Below are 22,270 nucleotides of genomic sequence, written 5' to 3'. Positions count from 1 at the left end.
TGGTTTTGGGTGCTTAAACCTGACCGAACTACGGCCGCTTCACGACGTTAACCACGCGTTTGTTGTTACCGTGACGACGAAGGTCCGTGGGATTATGCACGATAAAGGGTGCGTTACTTTTCGTGAGATACCTGCGAACCGTCGCGTGACGATACGATGCGGCTTTAAACTACTTTTAAAACAGCAGTGGAACTCCCCAACACCTGGAAACACCTGGAAACACCTGGAAAGACACGCTGACGTGGGAAAATCAGTTCCCTTCAGTAGAAATGTTCCTGTGATGAAACCAAACATTAACACACTGTTAATCGTATTAAGCACTGTTCTCACACCGCTCCCTCTCTCCCTTCTTAGAGGACTGAACGAAAACACAGCATCCTGTAGGTTCAAATGTGGATTTCCACAGAAGCGTTAAGGTGTGGCGTTTACTGATGTTTGAGGGCTGAAGGTGCTACACTTCATGATACAATGTGTGCAATATGTCCTTTCCTTTGATATGTAGCCAGACATTTTGAATTATGTATCTGTCTTGATTTATCTTCGGTTTTTGTGACATGTTTGTCTGTGATGTTGCTATTTGGACCTTGGGAACTACAACTGTGAACTACATTTCCCATGTGCCCTTGCATGACAAAGCACAGGTGTGTACATTTGCCCTCATAGGGCCTGGCTGTATCGTTAATACCCGGTTTGGACCTGAAAGTGCAGAGTTTATGACCACGTTGTACATTGAATCCCACCTGCTGCGCATCCGGTCACCTGCCGGCCGTAAAGCCTCCTCTCTCTCCTCCTGCAGACAGAGCGCGTGAGGAGGAGCGAGGAAGAGTAGGCGGAGGAGGATGGACGGCGGGAAGAGCGCGCTGCTGCGGTCCGCGCGGCAGAGCATCATCTCTTGCAGCGAGCCGAACTGCACGGCGCGCAACACGGAGACCCTGGCGCTGTCTGCGGCATCCGCGTGGAGCGGCAACGGCTCGGCGGTGGATGCGCACCGGCTGCTGGAGCTCCAGCTTCCCGCCTCGGCCGCCCCAACGGTGAGTAACTTTTCGGTTTATTCTGTGCTCCGCTCCAAAGGTCTGGAAACTGCTCACTTTAGTTTATAGTTTGTAACCGAACTCCTTAGAAAATACTAGCAATTTAATATTTACATGCTTATTGGCAGAAAAGTGTCAAAGTAGAACTAAATACAGGACTTTCCAGGCACCGAGGGAAGTGTTTCTTTCATTCGGCATAACGTTAGATATAATTCACCCACCAGTGGAGAATTTAATGAATGTGTCTCTTTTTAAGAGTTGCTTTGCCAGCAACCGTTGAGATTTAAAAATATGGTCATTTAAATAATGCCGAATTGAGGAATCAGTCATATTGATTTATAAACAATCTCATTTCATATTTTATAGGGTAGCTCCTACTGCCAGTAAGCAAATAAATCCTCAGTTCACATTTTTTCCACTGAGTTCGGCGCGCTCTCCAACATAAATCAAGGTTATTTTCTCAGATGTTCAAAATGCAGCTTATCAGTTTTGCCAGAATCACCGGGTCATAGGCTATATGCTGCCTACTGATCAGGTGAAATGAAACTGACCTAATTTACTTTGAGGTGAAGCAAAACAAGTGATCACATCACATTAAAAAACACTACAAATAAATAATAAACTGAGGGTTTCCAATTCAGATTGATAGTTTGAATATGATGTTTTGATTTCAGGTTATGGTGTATTTGATAAGAAAATATAAAAATACACACCAAGGTTGCTTGGCTTCATGAACTGTAATTTGCTGTGGGGGAGTTTGGACTCTGCTTATATTAACAGACCATTACAGGGCTATAGTTAGGTTAGGCTGGTGTTATAAATACTGTGCGCTCAAATCCTCCACTGATTCCTGCAGACCCTACAGATTTCAGGTTATGGAATTAAATGGAACTAAACCTGCGTTTGCAATGTTGTGTAATTATCCAGCTGAGACGAAGATGGAAGGAGAGACATGCAGAAGCCGGAGGAGAGAGAGTTACAGAGGGACGTGCTGACGGCACAATGTGTCCCTTGGATGCATCAGCATGAAATGCTTGAATGCAACTCTGAGGGCTTCCTGTGGTTCATCAGTATCTGTAAAATCACTTGTAAACACTCGCGCACGACTTTACGCTCGGCTGCACGACAGCAGGCTGGTTTCAACACCACAGATGCTGTGCACGTGTGTGTGGTATCAGAAAACACACACACACAGATACAAGTGTCTGCTTCACCGACGCCTCGGAGCTACACGTCCCACTTCACACCTGAAAGGTCGACTTTATATTCTCCTCCAGCGGCGAGGTCACTGTGCAGACCTGCGGGGTGGTCAGGTGACCGCTGGAGGACCGATAACCTTTCCTGCCTTCCCGAGGATCGTGCTGTGTGTCTGGTATTGATTGTGTATTCGCGGGCTGCTGCATGTCGTTGAACAAACACATATTGACGTCTGCACTCGCATCGTCCATCCATGCGTCTGCATTCAACATGTGTCGTTTTATGAAGCCGTTCCAGCTGCCAGCTCCGCTTCACTCTCACGCCAACTTTCCACTGACTGTTTGGGCAAATGACAGAAACCCGAAACCACTATCAGTCTGATTTTATGCAGCTGTTTTGAGACTGGAAGTCAGTCCAGGTCGAAAGGGTGTGATGTAGGGCAGCAGGGCCGTCGGGGGGGGCACTGACACTAAAGATCTGATGATTCGTCTTTGGCTGTACTGCCTCAGCTTCAGTGAAACTAACACTAAAGTCAAATACAAGCTAATACAGGAAATCGTGATACAACATTTTGCAGCATTTGCTGTCGTAGCACATATGGTCCAAAGCTGAAAGCTTGTTTTCAGAAACAGATAAGTATTAATGTTTCTGAACAGCAGCTCTGAGTTAAAACACAGCTTAGTTTGAACATAGTGGAAAAATTAAACTATGACTTATTTAAAACAAGTTGCACCACACAAGTTAGTGATAATGTCAGTGTGCAGAAAGACAGACAGACTGAGGACTGAAGACACTGGGAGCACATTTCCATCCGTGCACGCTGACGCTGACACTGACCTGCAGCTCAGAGTTATACTGCACAGTGTGAATTTATGTTGCATTCACTGAACCACCTGGTTGCTTGTAACAGAAACCTGTAACTGTTTAGGTGTTGACTTCTGCAGAATTGTTTTTTTTTTTTACCAAGATAGAAGTTTTTCAAAGACTTTTGTTGATGTTTTTATTCTTTAGGACCATATCTATGTGCGATACAGCCGTCCTCACCTCAGAGGTAACAAACAAATCTGCGTTACATCACACGATAGCTACATTATTTAGTATTCTTTCATTAAACAGTCTGTTATAGGACTCTTTAACCTGAACATCAGCCTTTCACAGTCGGCTCAGCTTAGCTACAGCTGTAGCGTGAGTAGAGATGATGCAACTGGTGATCTGAGTGCGCCTGCAGGAGGGTTGAGGGATGTGAACACTTGACATGTATGTCAACAGACAGTCACCAGTAATGTAGGTTAATGTGACACATTAACGTCACGGTGAAACTGTACGTCGATGGCTTTACTTCCTCTACTCGACACATTGAAAGAGGATGACTCTGATGTAGATGTAGGTTTTAGCGAGACGTATGTCGGCCAGGGATGTATAGAGAGAACTGGATGTTGGAGGCGGGGCCCCGGTGATTCCCATGAAAGCTGCTCAGCGGCGCATGAAGCCAAAACAGCTGGACTTCCGTTACCCGGATCTTCTGCTTTGTGCGGCCCACAGAGCCGGCTAACATCCGGTTTCGCTCTGTGTTAACTCGAATGAGGCGCTTCTACACTTTCTGAATGTTATCGGACCGGATGGATGAAATTCTGATGGTGCAATGAGTCATTTTGCCGCTCTCCAGTTCAAGCCACCTTGCTCAGAAAATCCAAAACACTGCGATTATATGGTGAATTGTCCCATTAGGTTGCCAGTGTTATATACAGTGCTATGCAGTCCACTAGAGGCTGACTGATTTGGGATTTTTGAGACCAATGCTGATTTTAGAGGGGGAAATTCACCGATGTCCTATACGGCGGCCGATATAGTGGATTTTTGAGCTGGAATGAAAAAAATAAAAATCGATAGTTTGAAACCCAGCCCTGTCTGGGGACCTGCTGATGTGAAGGAGAGGCTCAGCCGAAGGTCCGCGCCGCAACCTTGGTTTCATGAATGAGCACGCACTGTTTCAGGTCGACAGCTCAGCCTGCACCGAGCACCTGGGATACACAAACCTCTTCAAAATAAAAATAAAAAACGTTTTGATGCCGAATTCATGCATCGTGCATCCACGCGGCTGTGTAAGTTTCAGCATCTGCGCATGAGCTTGAAGAGCTGGCATCAAACAGTACTGGTGATGTTTCTTTCGTTCCCCGTCTTCTGTCCTGTTCGCACGCAACTTTTCTTGTTGTTCAGCCGAATAAGGCTAGTAGGTCGCGCAGGTGTGGAGTGCTCCTGCGTAGGTTATGATAGCTACTGTATGTCCTGCTGCTCATTTATGACCGGTGAACCGTTGATGTTAAGTACTGTAAAATAAAGTAACGGTGTTGAAATCCCCATTTGGTTGTCGTCCGTCAGCTCTCTACATTCGCTTCCCGTCTCCTAGCTTCACCTTCGCCTGCTGCGTTACGCAGCTACTAAATGCACCCGGAGGTGAGACCTTTTGTCCACTGTTTTATTCATATTTTCCATTTTCCATTCTTCAGCCACCTGACAAACTGATGCAGATTATGACATTAATCCCTGCTTTTAAACTGGATAAAATGAGTCACTGTAATTGGCCTTGATTGTCACAACTGCTAACACACACACCCATAATGTATGATAATGTATTCTTTCTATTGCCACCATACCAAAGGTGCACCGGGAAGCCCTCTGTGCTCTGTGCATGGCGCACTCCTGATTGCGTTTGGCATCCTGCACCTTGATTCACAAAAATGCAGACAGAATGAGAAGTACAGGTAGAGACGGAGTAAGACAGAGAGAAAGCAGAGGGCAAAGAGGAAAGACAGGGATGAATATGCTGTATGTAAAGATGCCAGAAGAACTAGATGATGATAGCTGATACCTTAAACATGATCTTACTATTTGAGAAGAAAGTGAACTATATACAGATTTTGCTTAAAAAATCGTTGTATTTAAGGAGCTACTTTTCACTAAGTAGAGATATTCACAACGTCCACACGTGTTCGGTTAACTTTATAGAGTTACAGGTTAAAAACACATTTCTTTACTCTGCTGCAGCACAGTGGAATAGTCCTCCTGCAAGTCTAAAGTAATTTCGTGAAGGAGAAGGGATTTCATCTTTAGTCATCAGCTTTCAGAAACTGGTATCAGTCTGAACCTGGAGGAGGTTTCTGCTGAACTGAAGCTGAACCTGAACTGCAGACAGATGCTGACAGAGTCCCGGACCGGGAACAAAATAACTTCCTGTTATCAAAACTGATAACCGAAGAGATGATTAAGATGTCAGTCTGCATGGAAAGTGTGTGTGTGTGTGTGTGTGTGTGTGTGTGTGTGTGCATACTTTACATACCTGTATGGATGCAGATTGGAATGCATCCCTATCTGCCTGCCTGTGTGTGTGTGTGTGTGTGTGTGTGTGTGTGTGAGACGCTGCAGTTTTGCTTCCCATCAGCCATCAGTGCTGAAACGTCATGACCAATCAGTGTCCCGGTGCTCTTGAGCAAGGCGCTGAGCTTCAGCTGGACTGAGTAAGCTGCAGTTCCTCTACTGTCCACCAGAGCCCGCTGCAGTGGTAACTCTGGTTTAGTGTCAAATTAAAGCAACACTGAAAACCTGTGTGTTTCGTAGCAACATCACTTGCTTTGACCAACGCGAGCCAGTTGCACAGCACTAGCGTGAAGCTGTGTATTTATCCGTGTTTTGATTTGAGAGGTTTGTGGACGGTTTGGTACTTTTTTTGAAACTACTGGAATCCTTTTGAACTGCTGTGAATCCAGTCTGACCACAGCTGCTGTCCTCAGTGACGGAGCTAGAGACACATGGGTGGTGTCACGGTGCTAACCCGTGCCCTATGAGAGTACACGCCAGTACTGGCAATTCTATCATTTATTCCCTCCGGCCGGCAGTATAGAATCAGAATCAGAATCAGAAATACTTTATTGATCCCTGAAGGGAAACTCTTTGTTGCAGCAGCTCGTCTTTACATCAGTGCACACAGGAGAAAGTACTAGCAAACGATATGATACACTATAAAAACTATAAAAACAGGTCAGAAAATACATTAAGTACCAGGTGGGTATAAGTATAAGATAAAATAAGTGTGAAGTACCAAGTGGGTTTACCGGTTGATGATAATACAGTATAATAATACAATGTAATAATATAAGTAATGAGCAGAGGTGCATGTACTGTCGGGTTAAGTGTAGCTTATTGAGATTATTAAGATATTGCACAGCAGTAATGGAGGTATGAATAATCAATCAATATCAATAAATAGGAAAAACTAAATATTGCACGGGAGTATTAACACAGAATATTGCACTGTTATTTCAAGTATGGCAGAGATGTTAATGATCAATGTCCAGTTTAGTGACCTAGAGGTTTTGTAGTTCTAGTTGTGTAGCTAGGCTAACCATCATTGCACCACTCTTCTTTGCATTATCTATCTTAAGGCCTGAGGCTAAGTTAGCATAGTGAACACATGGAGTTTAACATGCTAACCTGCTAACAATAGTCATTTCTGGTCGTTTCAGTATGCACGCTGCGATCATTCACAATGTTAATGAGGTAACGACACATACGTTTGTCATGCACACACGCATTCAATCATTTATTAGTTTTATTCAATTTCAGTCACAGAAATATTATATATTACCTGCTGCTCATCGGTCTAAACTGCCAGACAGGAAGTGAGAGCATCCAATGGGCTTATAGTAGGATAAGACTGTGCCATGTTGGTTACAGATGAGGGGTTTTTAAAGTCCCCCAATCAACATATATTGTTTATATTTCTGTGTAAGGACAATTAGAATAATGATTAGATGTTGTTTTACACACAGTTAGGAAACAGGAGGCCGTGATACTAAGACGTCTTTTAACAGACAATGGTGCTGCTGATTGGGATGTCAAATCAGGAACTGGGTCCTTTCGTAAAGAAATGACAAACTACATATTTTGTCATTTAGTTTGGAGGCTGAAAGGAGAAGGCATTGTGCTCAGGAAATCATCTTTGGACCAAAAAAAAAAACATATAAGGTAAAGGGAATGAAAAATAATGAAAACCAGGGATAAAAAGATCAAATGATAGCAGGAAATATGTGCAGCTAATATATATCATATCACCCCCACACACACTTACACACACACAGTCTGGAGGGATTTGAGGCCATGATGAGATATATGAAACAGAGGTTTAAACTCTGTGGCATACATGTATGAGATAATTCCCTGGAGGTGAAGCTGAGGTCTGGATTTATACAGTCAAACAATCTGCTGTTTAACTCTTTTTGGACCAAACCTCCCTTTTCTCAAACAGGATCGGGTTTTTCTGTGAAGCGAGTTTAAAGGACCAGACTGGTTTTAGAGCAACTCCTTCAAACTTTACATTTACAAGTACTGCACTTTTACCACTTTTATTTGGCAGCTGGAGTTACTAATAACTTTTCATATCTTAAGAAATGCATTGTTAAGGATGAAACCAGTGGCTCCCAGTCTTTTGGGGTTTTGACCCCTTATAAAAAGCAGTGTCCAGTTGGGGCCCCTTGTCACTTTAGATATTTCCCCTCTAAACTTCTTAGATGGTTTTATTTAAATAATTGTTCTCGGTATGGCAACACTTTAAGTCTCCCTTTTTAACACTTATAAGCAGTATATAAACATTTAATTAATGGTTTCTAACGCACTATAATGTAGTTGTAAGCAGTTTTAAAGTCTTTTTTAAGTGTTTATTGATATATTTGTAACTATAACTCCTCCTGTGGACACACATACGTGGAGGCTGCTGTATGAACAGATAATGAATGGCTATATAGTAAAAACAAAGATGCAATAATATAAAATATGTCTTCATTGGAGAAGTTATAATTGCTGGCAAATACTGTACATTAATAAACACTTAAAATGTCCTTGTATCTGCTCCCAACTACATTATAGTGTGTTTTAAACGTGTATTAAATGTTTGTCAACTAAATTATTATTGCAAAAAAGAAAATATTACAGAAACATCCAAACAGGATGCTATGGATCTGGTTGTTTCTGCAGGAAACAAGAGTTTCAACACAACACAGAAGCTGTTGGTTCAAAGATGTATTCAATTTCTGCAGATGAAAATCAGACATGTACCAACCTGTGACTGTTTATAGAAACATGGTAATACTTTTAAATGTGAAATTATGAGGCAGAAAATGGCTTGTCTTGCCTTTTTTGAGGCCAGAGCCTTTGGTTTGTTTGGACCTCAGAGCCACTGGTCCATAGAGGATGTGGGAACAAGTCAAAACTACATTTTAAACCTCTCTTCACACCGGTGATCTGTAAATAATCCCCTTCTGGCCCTAAACTTGTATCTTTCAAACACCAAAGGATCCTGGTGTCATAAAAGCTGGTGTAATTATAATAAAGTCCTGATCTGTTGACTCTTCCCTGAGGAACGAAGTTCACAGATGGGTCAGGTTCAAAGGCTGCTCATAATCCAGCTAACAGTAAACCTGTGTTTTTGCAGGTTTGATCTTCAAAGACATTTTTTTTTAAATGCACAGCAGTGTTCAAATCAGCTGATAGTGATATTCAGCATATGTCTGCCTCGACTCAAAAGATTCACCCCGTCTTCTGTGGATAACTGGTCCAGCTGTTGTCTTGTCCACAAGCTCAATATCAGAAAATGTTTCGGTGATCTAAAAGCACTGAACTTTTTCATGTTCATTATCATTAGTTTTTTGTGCTTTTGCCTGTGTACTCTGTAAAGCACTTTGGGTTGAGAGCTGAGCCTGACAAATTAAAACATGTGTCCTAAAATGGCCACCGTACAGAGGATGAATGGCAAGTTTATCTGCTATCCTCGCAGAACATGTGGTGCTGTAGAGGCTTGGCGATGTAGGGATTAGGGCGGGGCTAGTTGGTGAGCTACTGTAGGCTAGCTGGCGAGTTAACCGCTAACACATAGCCAGCTGGGAACATGCTAGTGCTAATCAGTCACACTGACAGGGGAGCTTCAATAAAACTGGATGGTGACACACAGCTAATAAGCTACGATAGCTTCCTCCATTTTGGACAACCCCGGCTCTCCGTTCACTCTGTTAAGACGGCTTGCTGTTGTGGTGTGGTGTTCATCGAAGTTGAACTCAAACAAAAAAAAATTGCTTCGTCAAGCGAATCCACTGATCGCAGCGATTCCACTGAACTGAACTGCTTCCGTCACAAAATGCAGCTGATTTAAATGCCGGGGCCTTCAAGGGCAGCACGCCAGCCACATCGAGGAGCGCCGTGTCGAGCGACGGGAAATGGGTGTGGATGTATTGATGGGTGGCACATACTGATGGTGTGTGTCGCCCTTAAACCCTTTTGCTTTCGACTGGCCTTTCGACTGTCGCCACACGTTGGGGATGGGGGGGGGGGTTTGTTTTATTTATCTCTAGTGACTGACGTATCCGTCCCGTCACTTTCAGTCAGCGTAGAAGCTGCGGTAGAAGCAGTTAACGTTTGTCGTGTCAATCAAAGAAATATGTTGATTTAAGAGTTGCTTCTGTAAAGTCGACTTCCAACAACCAGCCCGTACAGCTGCAAACATCCCATCCACACATCCTACAAAGCCCTGACTGGCTCGGTTGCTTCTCCAACCAGCAGAAACAGAGCTCAACACCAGAGCTGTTTGAATGTTGGGTGGTAATTCAGAGGTCTGGATCCAGACTAGTGGTGAGGATCCAAGAATAGCAAAGTTGTCTCTCCATGTTTCATCCATCCAACTGTTTAGCTTCCTGCCGTGTAATGAGTCTTGCAGCACCAGCGTGACTACAGACTTGTAATCTTGTTTGACACATAGATGGTGTAAAAAAATCAGTAGGTTTAAAATGCAGAGCTCCACATTGGTCCATCTGAAGCAGAAGCCATATGTAAATATAGATTTGTATGAGATCCGTCAGGTTTCTGCAAACAGAGCTGCTGAGCCTGATCTCAGGGAAAATTCATACTTTTTCATTTCAGTTCACTGGTACAAAAATGAATCATGTTTTTGTCTGTTATGAATGAAAAGCGACAGACTCAGTGGATTTTACAGTGAAGTCAGTGAACAAAACCTTCAACAACAAAACATTTCTATTATATAAAACCTCATTTTGATTATATTTATGGTCGCCATTGTTTTTTCCAGAAGTATCCATTCATTCAGTATTTACATTCTGTAAGTGTTTCTCTATTTAGTGATTTTTACTGTTAGTGGTTGAATCCATATTTTGCAAAATTCAAACTTTGCACTCCCCCAATAAGCGATTCACGGGATGTGTGCATGCGTGTGAGTACTGGACGTGATGTGGAAGACAAAAGCTGGTGCATGAGCACGTTTCACATAAAACAATCTGTTGTATTTCCCACAGCGTTGCAGCTCAAATCCTGTTTGCAGCTGGAGCGTTACCCCCACCCCCACCCCCACCCACCCATATTAGCCCCCGACTGTGACTCACTGGACTGTTTGTCTCTAATTTTGCCAACTTGTAAAAACTCAATCAACAACTGAGCTGAATAAGACAGATCCTGACGCATTTCTTTTCTTTATCAATGCAGTTACTAGATGACGGTTTAAATAATCACCACACTCATTAAAGACATGGCCCGTCCTTTCCTGAAGTGTAATAATCCTAATATTATACTGATTATTACAGACGTATTACTGACGTTAGTGGGGCACTCTTTATTTCAGGTGAGGCTATAAAACACTGCGATATGAAAACTGTCAGTGGTGAGTTCTGTGGCTTATCCAGAGTAACCAGGACATTGTCAATGTCATTTTATCCCCACTGGAAGCACGGCCATCATCCAACAGCAAGTAACACAGAGGTCCGGACTCTCAAATCAGTGCGACACAACGAAGCGACTCTGACTGTAATCCAACCAAAACAGAAACTCTGACACTCGCAGGAAACAAGAAGACGATAAATCCAGCTCTCACAAACATGGAAAGTGTTTCAGACAGTTAATAATTGAAGGTAAAAATGGACACTAAGGCATATTGTGTGGACACTTAACCATACGGAGTTCAAATTCAGCATCTCCTGACTGACTCTAATCTTGACTTCCTGTGCCCGTCTGAAACCTGGCTTCCTGAATATACACCTTCAGCAGCTTTAGTCACACCTGGTTTTAATACTTATAGAAGTGATAGGGTGGGGTTATGATTTAGGTCAGAGGTATTTTTATAGCCATGAAATCCACTGGTCAAATGATAATGGACTGGATTGTACTGGTGTAAATGTAACTCTCTCACCTCACGCCGTCGTTTGTCATCATTGCAATTTACAGACCCCCCTCATCAAATATTGATTTCTACGAAAAACTTGCTATTATGCTGAAAGAATGTAATTTTAAGAAAGAGGTAATCATTATGGGCGACCTAAATATACATTGGGAGGATAAACTAAATTAGAAAAAACCTGAAATGCATCACAGACGAACTGGACTTTTCACAGTTGATTCAAGGGCCCACATAAATACATACTTCTACCAGCACGCAGCTTGAGCAACAGAAATCATTTAAAATGCTAACTGGACTGTCTGATCATAACCTAACATACGCGATTCAAACCCTCTGCTGCCCGCGAATCTAAGAGGACGAATTCACAGCTAGAACGAGTTTCTGTCGGGAGCTAATCTGGAACAGGACCGCCTGACATTCTCCAGCAAAATACAGAACATCATCACATAATTTACTCGCAAGATTAAACATAGGGCTAAAAAGAATAGTCTTTCTTGGATAACGATATTTTAAAAACTGCCATCAAAACAAAACTACAACATGACAAGTATCACTACGCCATGATAAGGAATAAGGTAGTGAAGGAGATTAGAAAAGCCAAGGCAAACTTTTTTATAACAGCTATAAATGAGGCCAGAGGAAATGTTAAATTGATCTGGAGTCAGTTGACCGGACAACACCACAATACTAGAAAAAAATGCTTGAATTGAACCTAAATGGAAACCTCTCAAGGGACTCAGCAGAGGCCTTAAATCCCTGCTGTGTTGCCTCTGGCTGATATTGTCCAGGGTTTCTCAGTTAACCCGGATAGAGCAGCTACAGTAGAACTGCCTTTACCATAAAAAACATCTGAGCCAGAAGTCATGAAAATCACCAGGTCCCCCAAAAAAGATGTTTGGGATGGATACAGCTATGCTCAAAGACCATGGTTCAGCACTAGTTAATCCAGTTACTTCTGTCATTAACCTCTCAGCATCCCTTGGGCAGTTCCCAAATGCCTGGAAATCTGCTGTTATCACTCCAGTCTTCAAATCTGGTGACCCACTTTCCATATGTAATTTTAGGCCAATCAGCAGCGTTCTCCCGACAGTATCGGAGGTTGCTGAGGAATCGGTTGCTGAGCAAATCAATAACAGCTCTGTGTCGCTCCACCCCATGCAGTTTGGCTGTAGAGCCCAACACTCAACAGAGACGATTGTCTCTGTTTAGAGGAAATAAAATCCCTCTTTGATTTGGGTGGTGTTGCAGGTGCTGTGTTCCCCTCGCTAAGCTGTCCACATTCAACGCCTCTAATGGTGCCGTGAAACGGGTGGAGTCATACCTTACTAACCGGTTTCCATCAATAATCATTGATGAAGTCATTGCAGTTGCCTACTGGATCATTCAAATAAATAGCAGATTTTAAAGGAGGGATGACCTAATGAAATATGCAGACTTGTGCTTGGTATACAGAGTCCCCCATGGCTCCGCTCCGCCGCCACTTGTAGCCTAAATCGATAGAAGAACCAATACTGATCGTGTCACTGGGGCGTGTTTAAGAGGAGATTACAGCTGTTCCGTTGTGGAAAAGTGCCTTTAGCCAGTCAGCCGGGTCTGTCAGAGGGTCACATCCCATCCGACAACTAAACACTTATAGATCGTTCAGTAACCAATTAAAACAAAGGATGATTCATTCATACAGACAGCAGCAGCAAAAAGAGAGTTTGGTGCTAACACGCCACTTCTGCTTTCACTGTTTTTAACAAACGTCTCCAATCTTTAAACTGTTTTGTTTGTGCTTTGATGTAATTTAGGAAACCTTTCTAACGCCTCGGCCTGCGGCTGCAGATGAGAAATATCCTCTTTTTCTTTACCATGTGATTTTATTAACTGGCTCCGTCCCTTCGCTCAGATAAACTAACCTACTGGATGGATTGTGATGAAGTTTTGACATTCATGTTCCCCAGAGGATGAGTCCTCATAACTTTGGTGATCCGCTGACTTTTCCTCTAGCGCCACCATCAGGTCCAACTTGTCCAAAACTGACAACACTTTGGTTTATGACCAAATACCTGCAAAACTAATGAGACACACACTCACACACACACACACACACGCGTAATGTCCATGGTTGTCATGTGATGCAGCAGTTCAGTCAGCTGTGGCGTGGAAAGCTTTCAAGGCTGACTGATGAAAAGAGGACACACACACACACACACGAACACCATCTAAATGCATGAACACACACACTCTTTTCTCTGTTGTTCCCAACAGTATTTTTAGCCTCGTTATCTCAAAGTCACAGCCGCAACTAATGATTATTTTTTTCCAGCAATTTACTGATTATTTTGTGATCCATTCATTACATTTCAAAGTCCAAAGCCTCATCTTCGAAAACATTTTTTTCCAAACATCTCGTTGGCTGCAGAAATAAAGAGAAAGTGCCAGTTGTTTTTATTTTCCTGCGTGAAGAATTCATTCTGCAGCTCTCTCCGTGTCAGTTTGAGGTTTTCTCTCCGCCTGCAGAATTTTGTTAATTTTTTTTTTAGCAATTTGGCAAAAGGACACATGTGCTTTAAAGGAGGATTTTAATTTATTTATTTTATTGATATTCCTCCGTAGAGTCTGGTGCTGTTCGCTAGACGTGTTTTCAGCTTCACACTGTTTTTGCGTGAAAACAATTTGCACACACACACATTAGTGTTTCCAGGGTGTTTCAGCAGAGACGTCTGTCCACAGGGAAACACCTGAACAACATGAAAACAGCTAAATCTCTTCTTCGTCAAAACATCATGGTGAGGAGTGGGACAGACGGCCGGCTGACCGAATCAGTATGATTTCATGGTCGTGACATCGTCTGACAAATTCAGCATAAATACGTGTTAATGACTGAATAACAGTCTGTATCATCGGATGTCGACGTTCCACAATAGCTGCCACACAGTGCACTGACTGTAGGCCACAGACAGTCACTGTATAGTTGTTCTTATTTATATATTTGTCTGTTTCTGTTGTCAGACCACAAACCCTGTAGGAAATAGGGATTTAATCGCACCTCATACATGCAGTCATTCCCAAGCTGCTGCGCTGCGCTGATAAAAATCTAATTTTATACTTCAACAAAAATCAACATAAATACAGGCTAGTGACAACAGCTGCGCGGTTTATTGTTCTATTTTGACATTTGAAATGAGTGATAACCGACCCTCACTTGGCAGCTTATGCCATCATGTTGGAAAAGCTTTGTTTTCCCCGTACACACTGAAACACCAAGCTGGTGTTTTCAGATTCATACGCTGTTTTGTAAAAGCTCTGTTTTTGTCTGCTGAACCAAAATACTGACGTCAAACGCTGAAGCAGTGTTACTGTCAATTCAAAGCTTTAACTGAACATCCTGTAATCAGAACCCTGACCCCGAGACTAACCTAAACCCGCGTCTGACCTGAACCCAGAAACCAAACCTCAGCCCTCAAACAAAATGTCCTCAGTTTGGAGGTTAAACACACACACATGATTTAAGCCACATCAAGCCTATGATTTGAATTTTCTCCACAGATTGTCTTCACAGTTTGACTTCGTCTGATCTTGTTATAATACATCTGTGTGTGTGTTCAGATGGAACATATTGTCCTCATTTGTGTGTTTGTTTATGTGTGTTTGTATCTGGATTATGCAGGTGTGTAAGTGGTACATGGCAGATTGCCTGTTAGTGTGTGTGTGTGTGTGTTCTATCTTTGTGAGGACCGTTTGACTCTAGTTTCACGGGTGTAAACTGCAGCAGCAGTGTGTGTTTGCTGCGTGCGTCGATCCTGCCGTGGGTGTGCTATGAATGCTCTACCTTTATTGTTCAGCTCTGATGCATCATCAGTGTGACATACAGCTTGCAGACAAATGTCTTCCCTGTTTTCTGGAGAGACTCTGGACAAGACGCACAGATGCACAGTCTCTGAAAATCATTGACTCACTGTGAGTAGCTACAACCAATCCTGTTACCATGCCGCTGTATGATAATAGATTACGTTAGATAGATAAAGTTGGATTAAAACACAAAGACTCATCGCAAGTTATCGCAAACGCTTGATTGCAGTTGTTGCTGCTAAGGGTGGAGCAACCAGTTATTAGGTTTAGGGGACAATCACTTTTTCACACAGGGCCATGTAGGTTTGGATTTTGTTTTCCCTTAATAACAACAACCTTCATTAAAAAACTGCATTTTGTGTTTGCTTGTGTTATCTTTGACTAATATTTAAATTTGTTTGATGATCTGAAATATTTAAGTGCGACAAACATGCAAAAAAATAAGAAATCAGGAAGGGGGCAAACACTTTTTCACACCACTGTACATAGTGTATCTAAGTCCTTGTAACCATCAGCTCATTTTCTATAGTTAGTGTGTTTGTGTGTGTGTGTGTGTGTGTGTAACCAAGCAGTGATGATACCATTTTGTATGCTGGCTTACTTTACTTTCATCTTTGTCGGCAGTATTAAGCTGAGTTTCTGCAAATGAGGATGTCAGTCAGAGTGCTAGGTAAGAGCAGAGTTGGGCTGGTTAACATGTGAGGAGAATTTACTGAAATACACTTCATTTCTTTGCATGGATCATTAATTAATCAATCAGTCATGTAGCAGCAATTGAACCAACCTCAGTCATGGGTTTGTTTGAAATACATACATTTTAATATCCCTTGCGACAGTGTCGCAAAATTAGTCATTCCAGAAAGGCATTTATTTATTTAATTGTTTGCAAAAATCACCTTTTATGAATTTGGGCCCCTCTTGTTATGTCTTTACTGGTTTTAACGACTGGTTTTAACGACTGTACGCAGCGCGCCGTCTGATCTGATCTTCTTAGACTTCAGAGGAGTGCTCTGCAGTCTCATGTTTGATCTTCTGGGTACATTTCTTTGCAACCAGCAGGCTGACAAATCTGCAGACACGTGGAGGCATGAAGCCTTCAACGCAGCATGTGTGACAGCAGTGAGCTTACTTTTTATAGGACACATCACATGATCCCCAATCAACAGAAAGCAATTATACCTGCAGGAAGATCACACACACACACACACAAATAAATAATAATTAAATAATTCATATTTTTTGTTTAATTTTTAAAGAAAACAAATAATGATTATATGTACAGTATATGCATGCACAATATGGAAAAATTAAAATAAATAAAAGTAAAACCACTAAAAACAATAAAGATATAGAAGTGACCCCCACGCATTACAGTGAGGGCTGATGGGAACTGGAATCGACACATCGTGCTGCTTTTTTCCTCCCTGCTCTTATTCCTCATGCTGCTGTCGCCTCAGTCGTTTTATCTCTGCTGATGGTTGTTGACCCGACGTCACTGCAGAGCTGCTAAAACCACAGAGACTGCAGACTAACTCCACACTATCAAACAAACAGCCACACTGACTAACAAACAGCCACACTGACTAACAAACAAACAGCCACACTAACAAACAAACAGCCACACTGACTAACAAACAGCCACACTAACAAACAAACAGCCACACTATCAAACAAACAGCCACACTGACTAACAAACAGCCACACTGACTAACAAACAGCCACACTGACTAACAAACAGCCACACTAACAAACAAACAGCCACACTATCAAACAAACAGCCACACTGGCTAACAAACAGCCACACTGGCTAACAAACAGCCACACTGACTAACAAACAGCCACACTGGCTAACAAACAGCCACACTAACAAACAACCACACTGACTAACAAACAGCCACACTGACTAACAAACAGCCAAACTGACTAACAAACAGCCAAACTGACTAACAAACAAACAGCCACACTGACTAACAAACAGCCACACTGACTAACAAACAGCCACACTGACTAACAAACAAACAGCCACACTGACTAACAAACAGCCAAACTGACTAACAAACAAACAGCCACACTGACTAACAAACAAACAGCCACACTGACTAACAAACAGCCACACTGACTAACAAACAGCCACACTGACTAACAAACAGCCACACTGACTAACAAACAGCCACACTGGCTAACAAACAGCCACACTGACTAACAAACAAACAGCCACACTAACAAACAAACAGCCACACTGACTAACAAACAGCCACACTGACTAACAAACAAACAGCCACACTGACTAACAAACAGCCACACTGACTAACAAATAGCCACACTGACTAACAAACAAACAGCCACACTGACTAACAAACAAACAGCCACACTGACTAACAAACAGCCACACTGACTAACAAACAGCCACACTGACTAACTAACAAACAGCCACACTGACTAACAAACAGCCACACTGACTAACAAACAGCCAAACTGACTAACAAACAGCCACACTGACTAACAAACAGCCACACTGACTAACAAACAAACAGCCACACTGACTAACAAACAAACAGCCACACTGACTAACAAACAGCCACACTGACTAACAAACAGCCACACTGACTAACAAACAAACAGCCACACTGACTAACAAACAGCCACACTGACTAACAAACAGCCACACTGACTAACAAACAGCCAAACTGACTAACAAACAAACAGCCACACTGACTAACAAACAGCCACACTAACAAACAACCACACTGACTAACAAACAGCCACACTGACTAACAAACAGCCACACTGACTAACAAACAGCCACACTGACTAACAAACAGCCACACTGACTAACAAACAAACAGCCACACTGACTAACAAACAGCCACACTGACTAACAAACAGCCACACTGACTAACAAACAGCCAAACTGACTAACAAACAAACAGCCACACTGACTAACTAACAAACAGCCACACTAACAAACAACCACACTGACTAACAAACAGCCACACTGACTAACAAACAGCCACACTGGCTAACAAACAGCCACACTGACTAACAAACAAACAGCCACACTGACTAACAAACAGCCACACTGACTAACAAACAAACAGCCACACTGACTAACAAACAGCCACACTGACTAACAAACAGCCAAACTGACTAACAAACAAACAGCCACACTGACTAACAAACAGCCACACTGACTAACAAACAGCCAAACTGACTAACAAACAGCCACACTGACTAACAAACAGCCAAACTGACTAACAAACAGCCACACTGACTAACAAACAGCCACACTGACTAACAAACAGCCACACTGGCTAACAAACAGCCACACTGACTAACAAACAAACAGCCACACTAACAAACAAACAGCCACACTGACTAACAAACAAACAGCCACACTGACTAACAAACAAACAGCCACACTGACTAACAAACAGCCACACTGACTAACAAACAGCCACACTGACTAACAAACAAACAGCCACACTGACTAACAAACAAACCGCCACACTGACTAACAAACAGCCACACTGACTAACAAACAGCCACACTGACTAACAAACAGCCACACTGACTAACAAACAAACAGCCACACTGACTAACAAACAGCCACACTGACTAACAAACAGCCACACTAACAAACAAACAGCCACACTATCAAACAAACAGCCACACTGACTAACAAACAGCCACACTGACTAACAAACAGCCACACTGACTAACAAACAGCCACACTGACTAACAAACAGCCACACTGGCTAACAAACAGCCACACTGACTAACAAACAGCCACACTGGCTAACAAACAGCCACACTAACAAACAACCACACTGACTAACAAACAGCCACACTGACTAACAAACAGCCAAACTGACTAACAAACAGCCAAACTGACTAACAAACAAACAGCCACACTGACTAACAAACAGCCACACTGACTAACAAACAGCCACACTGACTAACAAACAAACAGCCACACTGACTAACAAACAGCCAAACTGACTAACAAACAAACAGCCACACTGACTAACAAACAGCCACACTGACTAACAAACAGCCAAACTGACTAACAAACAGCCACAGTGACTAACAAACAGCCACACTGACTAACAAACAGCCACACTGGCTAACAAACAGCCACACTGACTAACAAACAGCCAAACTGACTAACAAACAGCCACAGTGACTAACAAACAGCCACACTGACTAACAAACAGCCACACTGACTAACAAACAAACAGCCACACTAACAAACAAACAGCCACACTGACTAACAAACAGCCACACTGACTAACAAACAAACAGCCACACTGACTAACAAACAGCCACACTGACTAACAAACAGCCACACTGACTAACAAACAAACAGCCACACTGACTAACAAACAAACAGCCACACTGACTAACAAACAAACAGCCACACTGACTAACAAACAGCCACACTGACTAACAAACAGCCACACTGACTAACTAACAAACAGCCACACTGACTAACAAACAGCCACACTGACTAACAAACAGCCACACTGACTAACAAACAGCCACACTGACTAACTAACAAACAGCCACACTGACTAACTAACAAACAGCCACACTGACTAACAAACAGCCACACTGACTAACAAACAGCCACACTGACTAACAAACAGCCACAGACTAACAAACAGCCACACTGACTAACAAACAGCCACACTGACTAACAAACAGCCACACTGACTAACAAACAAACAGCCACACTGACTAACAAACAGCCACACTGACTAACAAACAGCCACACTGACTAACAAACAGCCACACTGACTAACAAACAAACAGCCACACTGACTAACAAACAGCCACACTGACTAACAAACAGCCACACTGACTAACAAACAGCCACACTGACTAACAAACAAACAGCCACACTGACTAACAAACAGCCACACTAACAAACAACCACACTGACTAACAAACAGCCACACTGACTAACAAACAAACAGCCACACTGACTAACAAACAGCCACACTGACTAACAAACAGCCACACTGACTAACAAACAAACAGCCACACTGACTAACAAACAGCCACACTGACTAACAAACAGCCACACTGACTAACAAACAGCCAAACTGACTAACAAACAAACAGCCACACTGACTAACTAACAAACAGCCACACTAACAAACAACCACACTGACTAACAAACAGCCACACTGACTAACAAACAGCCACACTGGCTAACAAACAGCCACACTGACTAACAAACAAACAGCCACACTGACTAACAAACAGCCACACTGACTAACAAACAAACAGCCACACTGACTAACAAACAGCCACACTGACTAACAAACAGCCAAACTGACTAACAAACAAACAGCCACACTGACTAACAAACAGCCACACTGACTAACAAACAGCCAAACTGACTAACAAACAGCCACACTGACTAACAAACAGCCACACTGACTAACAAACAGCCACACTGACTAACAAACAGCCACACTGGCTAACAAACAGCCACACTGACTAACAAACAAACAGCCACACTAACAAACAAACAGCCAAACTGACTAACAAACAGCCACACTGACTAACAAACAAACAGCCACACTGACTAACAAACAGCCACACTGACTAACAAACAAACAGCCACACTGACTAACAAACAGCCACACTGACTAACAAACAGCCACACTGACTAACAAACAAACAGCCACACTGACTAACAAACAAACAGCCACACTGACTAACAAACAGCCAAACTGACTAACAAACAGCCACACTGACTAACAAACAAACAGCCACACTGACTAACAAACAGCCACACTGACTAACAAACAAACAGCCACACTGACTAACAAACAGCCACACTGACTAACAAACAGCCACACTGACTAACAAACAAACAGCCACACTGACTAACAAACAAACAGCCACACTGACTAACAAACAGCCACACTGACTAACAAACAGCCACACTGACTAACTAACAAACAGCCACACTGACTAACAAACAGCCACACTGACTAACAAACAGCCACACTGACTAACAAACAAACAGCCACACTGACTAACAAACAGCCACACTGACTAACAAACAGCCACACTGACTAACAAACAAACAGCCACACTGACTAACAAACAGCCACACTGACTAACAAACAGCCACACTGACTAACAAACAAACAGCCACACTGACTAACAAACAGCCACACTGACTAACAAACAGCCACACTGACTAACAAACAGCCAAACTGACTAACAAACAAACAGCCAAACTGACTAACAAACAGCCACACTAACAAACAGCCACACTGACTAACAAACAACCACACTGACTAACAAACAGCCACACTGACTAACAAACAAACAGCCACACTGACTAACAAACAGCCACACTGACTAACAAACAGCCACACTGACTAACTTACATACAGCCACACTGACTAACAAACAGCCACACTGACTAACAAACAGCCACACTGACTAACAAACAGCCAAACTGACTAACAAACAAACAGCCACACTGACTAACTAACAAACAGCCACACTAACAAACAACCACACTGACTAACAAACAGCCACACTGACTAACAAACAGCCACACTGGCTAACAAACAGCCACACTGACTAACAAACAAACAGCCACACTGACTAACAAACAGCCACACTGACTAACAAACAAACAGCCACACTGACTAACAAACAGCCACACTGACTAACAAACAGCCAAACTGACTAACAAACAAACAGCCACACTGACTAACAAACAGCCACACTGACTAACAAACAGCCAAACTGACTAACAAACAGCCACACTGACTAACAAACAGCCACACTGACTAACAAACAGCCAAACTGACTAACAAACAGCCACACTGACTAACAAACAGCCACACTGACTAACAAACAAACAGCCACACTGACTAACAAACAAACAGCCACACTAACAAACAAACCGCCACACTGACTAACAAACAAACAGCCACACTGACTAACA

General features: G+C 42.6%; 1 protein-coding gene across 1 annotated transcript in view; it reads left to right on the top strand.

Moving 5' to 3' along the window:
- The window catches only part of opn4a (opsin 4a (melanopsin)), a 57,773-nt gene that overhangs the window by 2,629 nt on the left and 32,874 nt on the right, over positions 1-22,270 (top strand). The window contains exon 2 of the mRNA XM_044215068.1: positions 797-1,031. Coding sequence (XP_044071003.1) covers positions 840-1,031 — 192 coding nt within the window. The 5' untranslated portion in view covers positions 797-839. The remainder of the gene's footprint in view (positions 1-796; positions 1,032-22,270) is intronic.

This window comes from Siniperca chuatsi, linkage group LG11, assembly GCF_020085105.1.
Source record: "Siniperca chuatsi isolate FFG_IHB_CAS linkage group LG11, ASM2008510v1, whole genome shotgun sequence".
In the NCBI taxonomy this organism is placed as follows: Eukaryota; Metazoa; Chordata; class Actinopteri; order Centrarchiformes; family Sinipercidae; genus Siniperca; species Siniperca chuatsi.
This window is presented reverse-complemented; position numbering and strand designations above follow the sequence as displayed.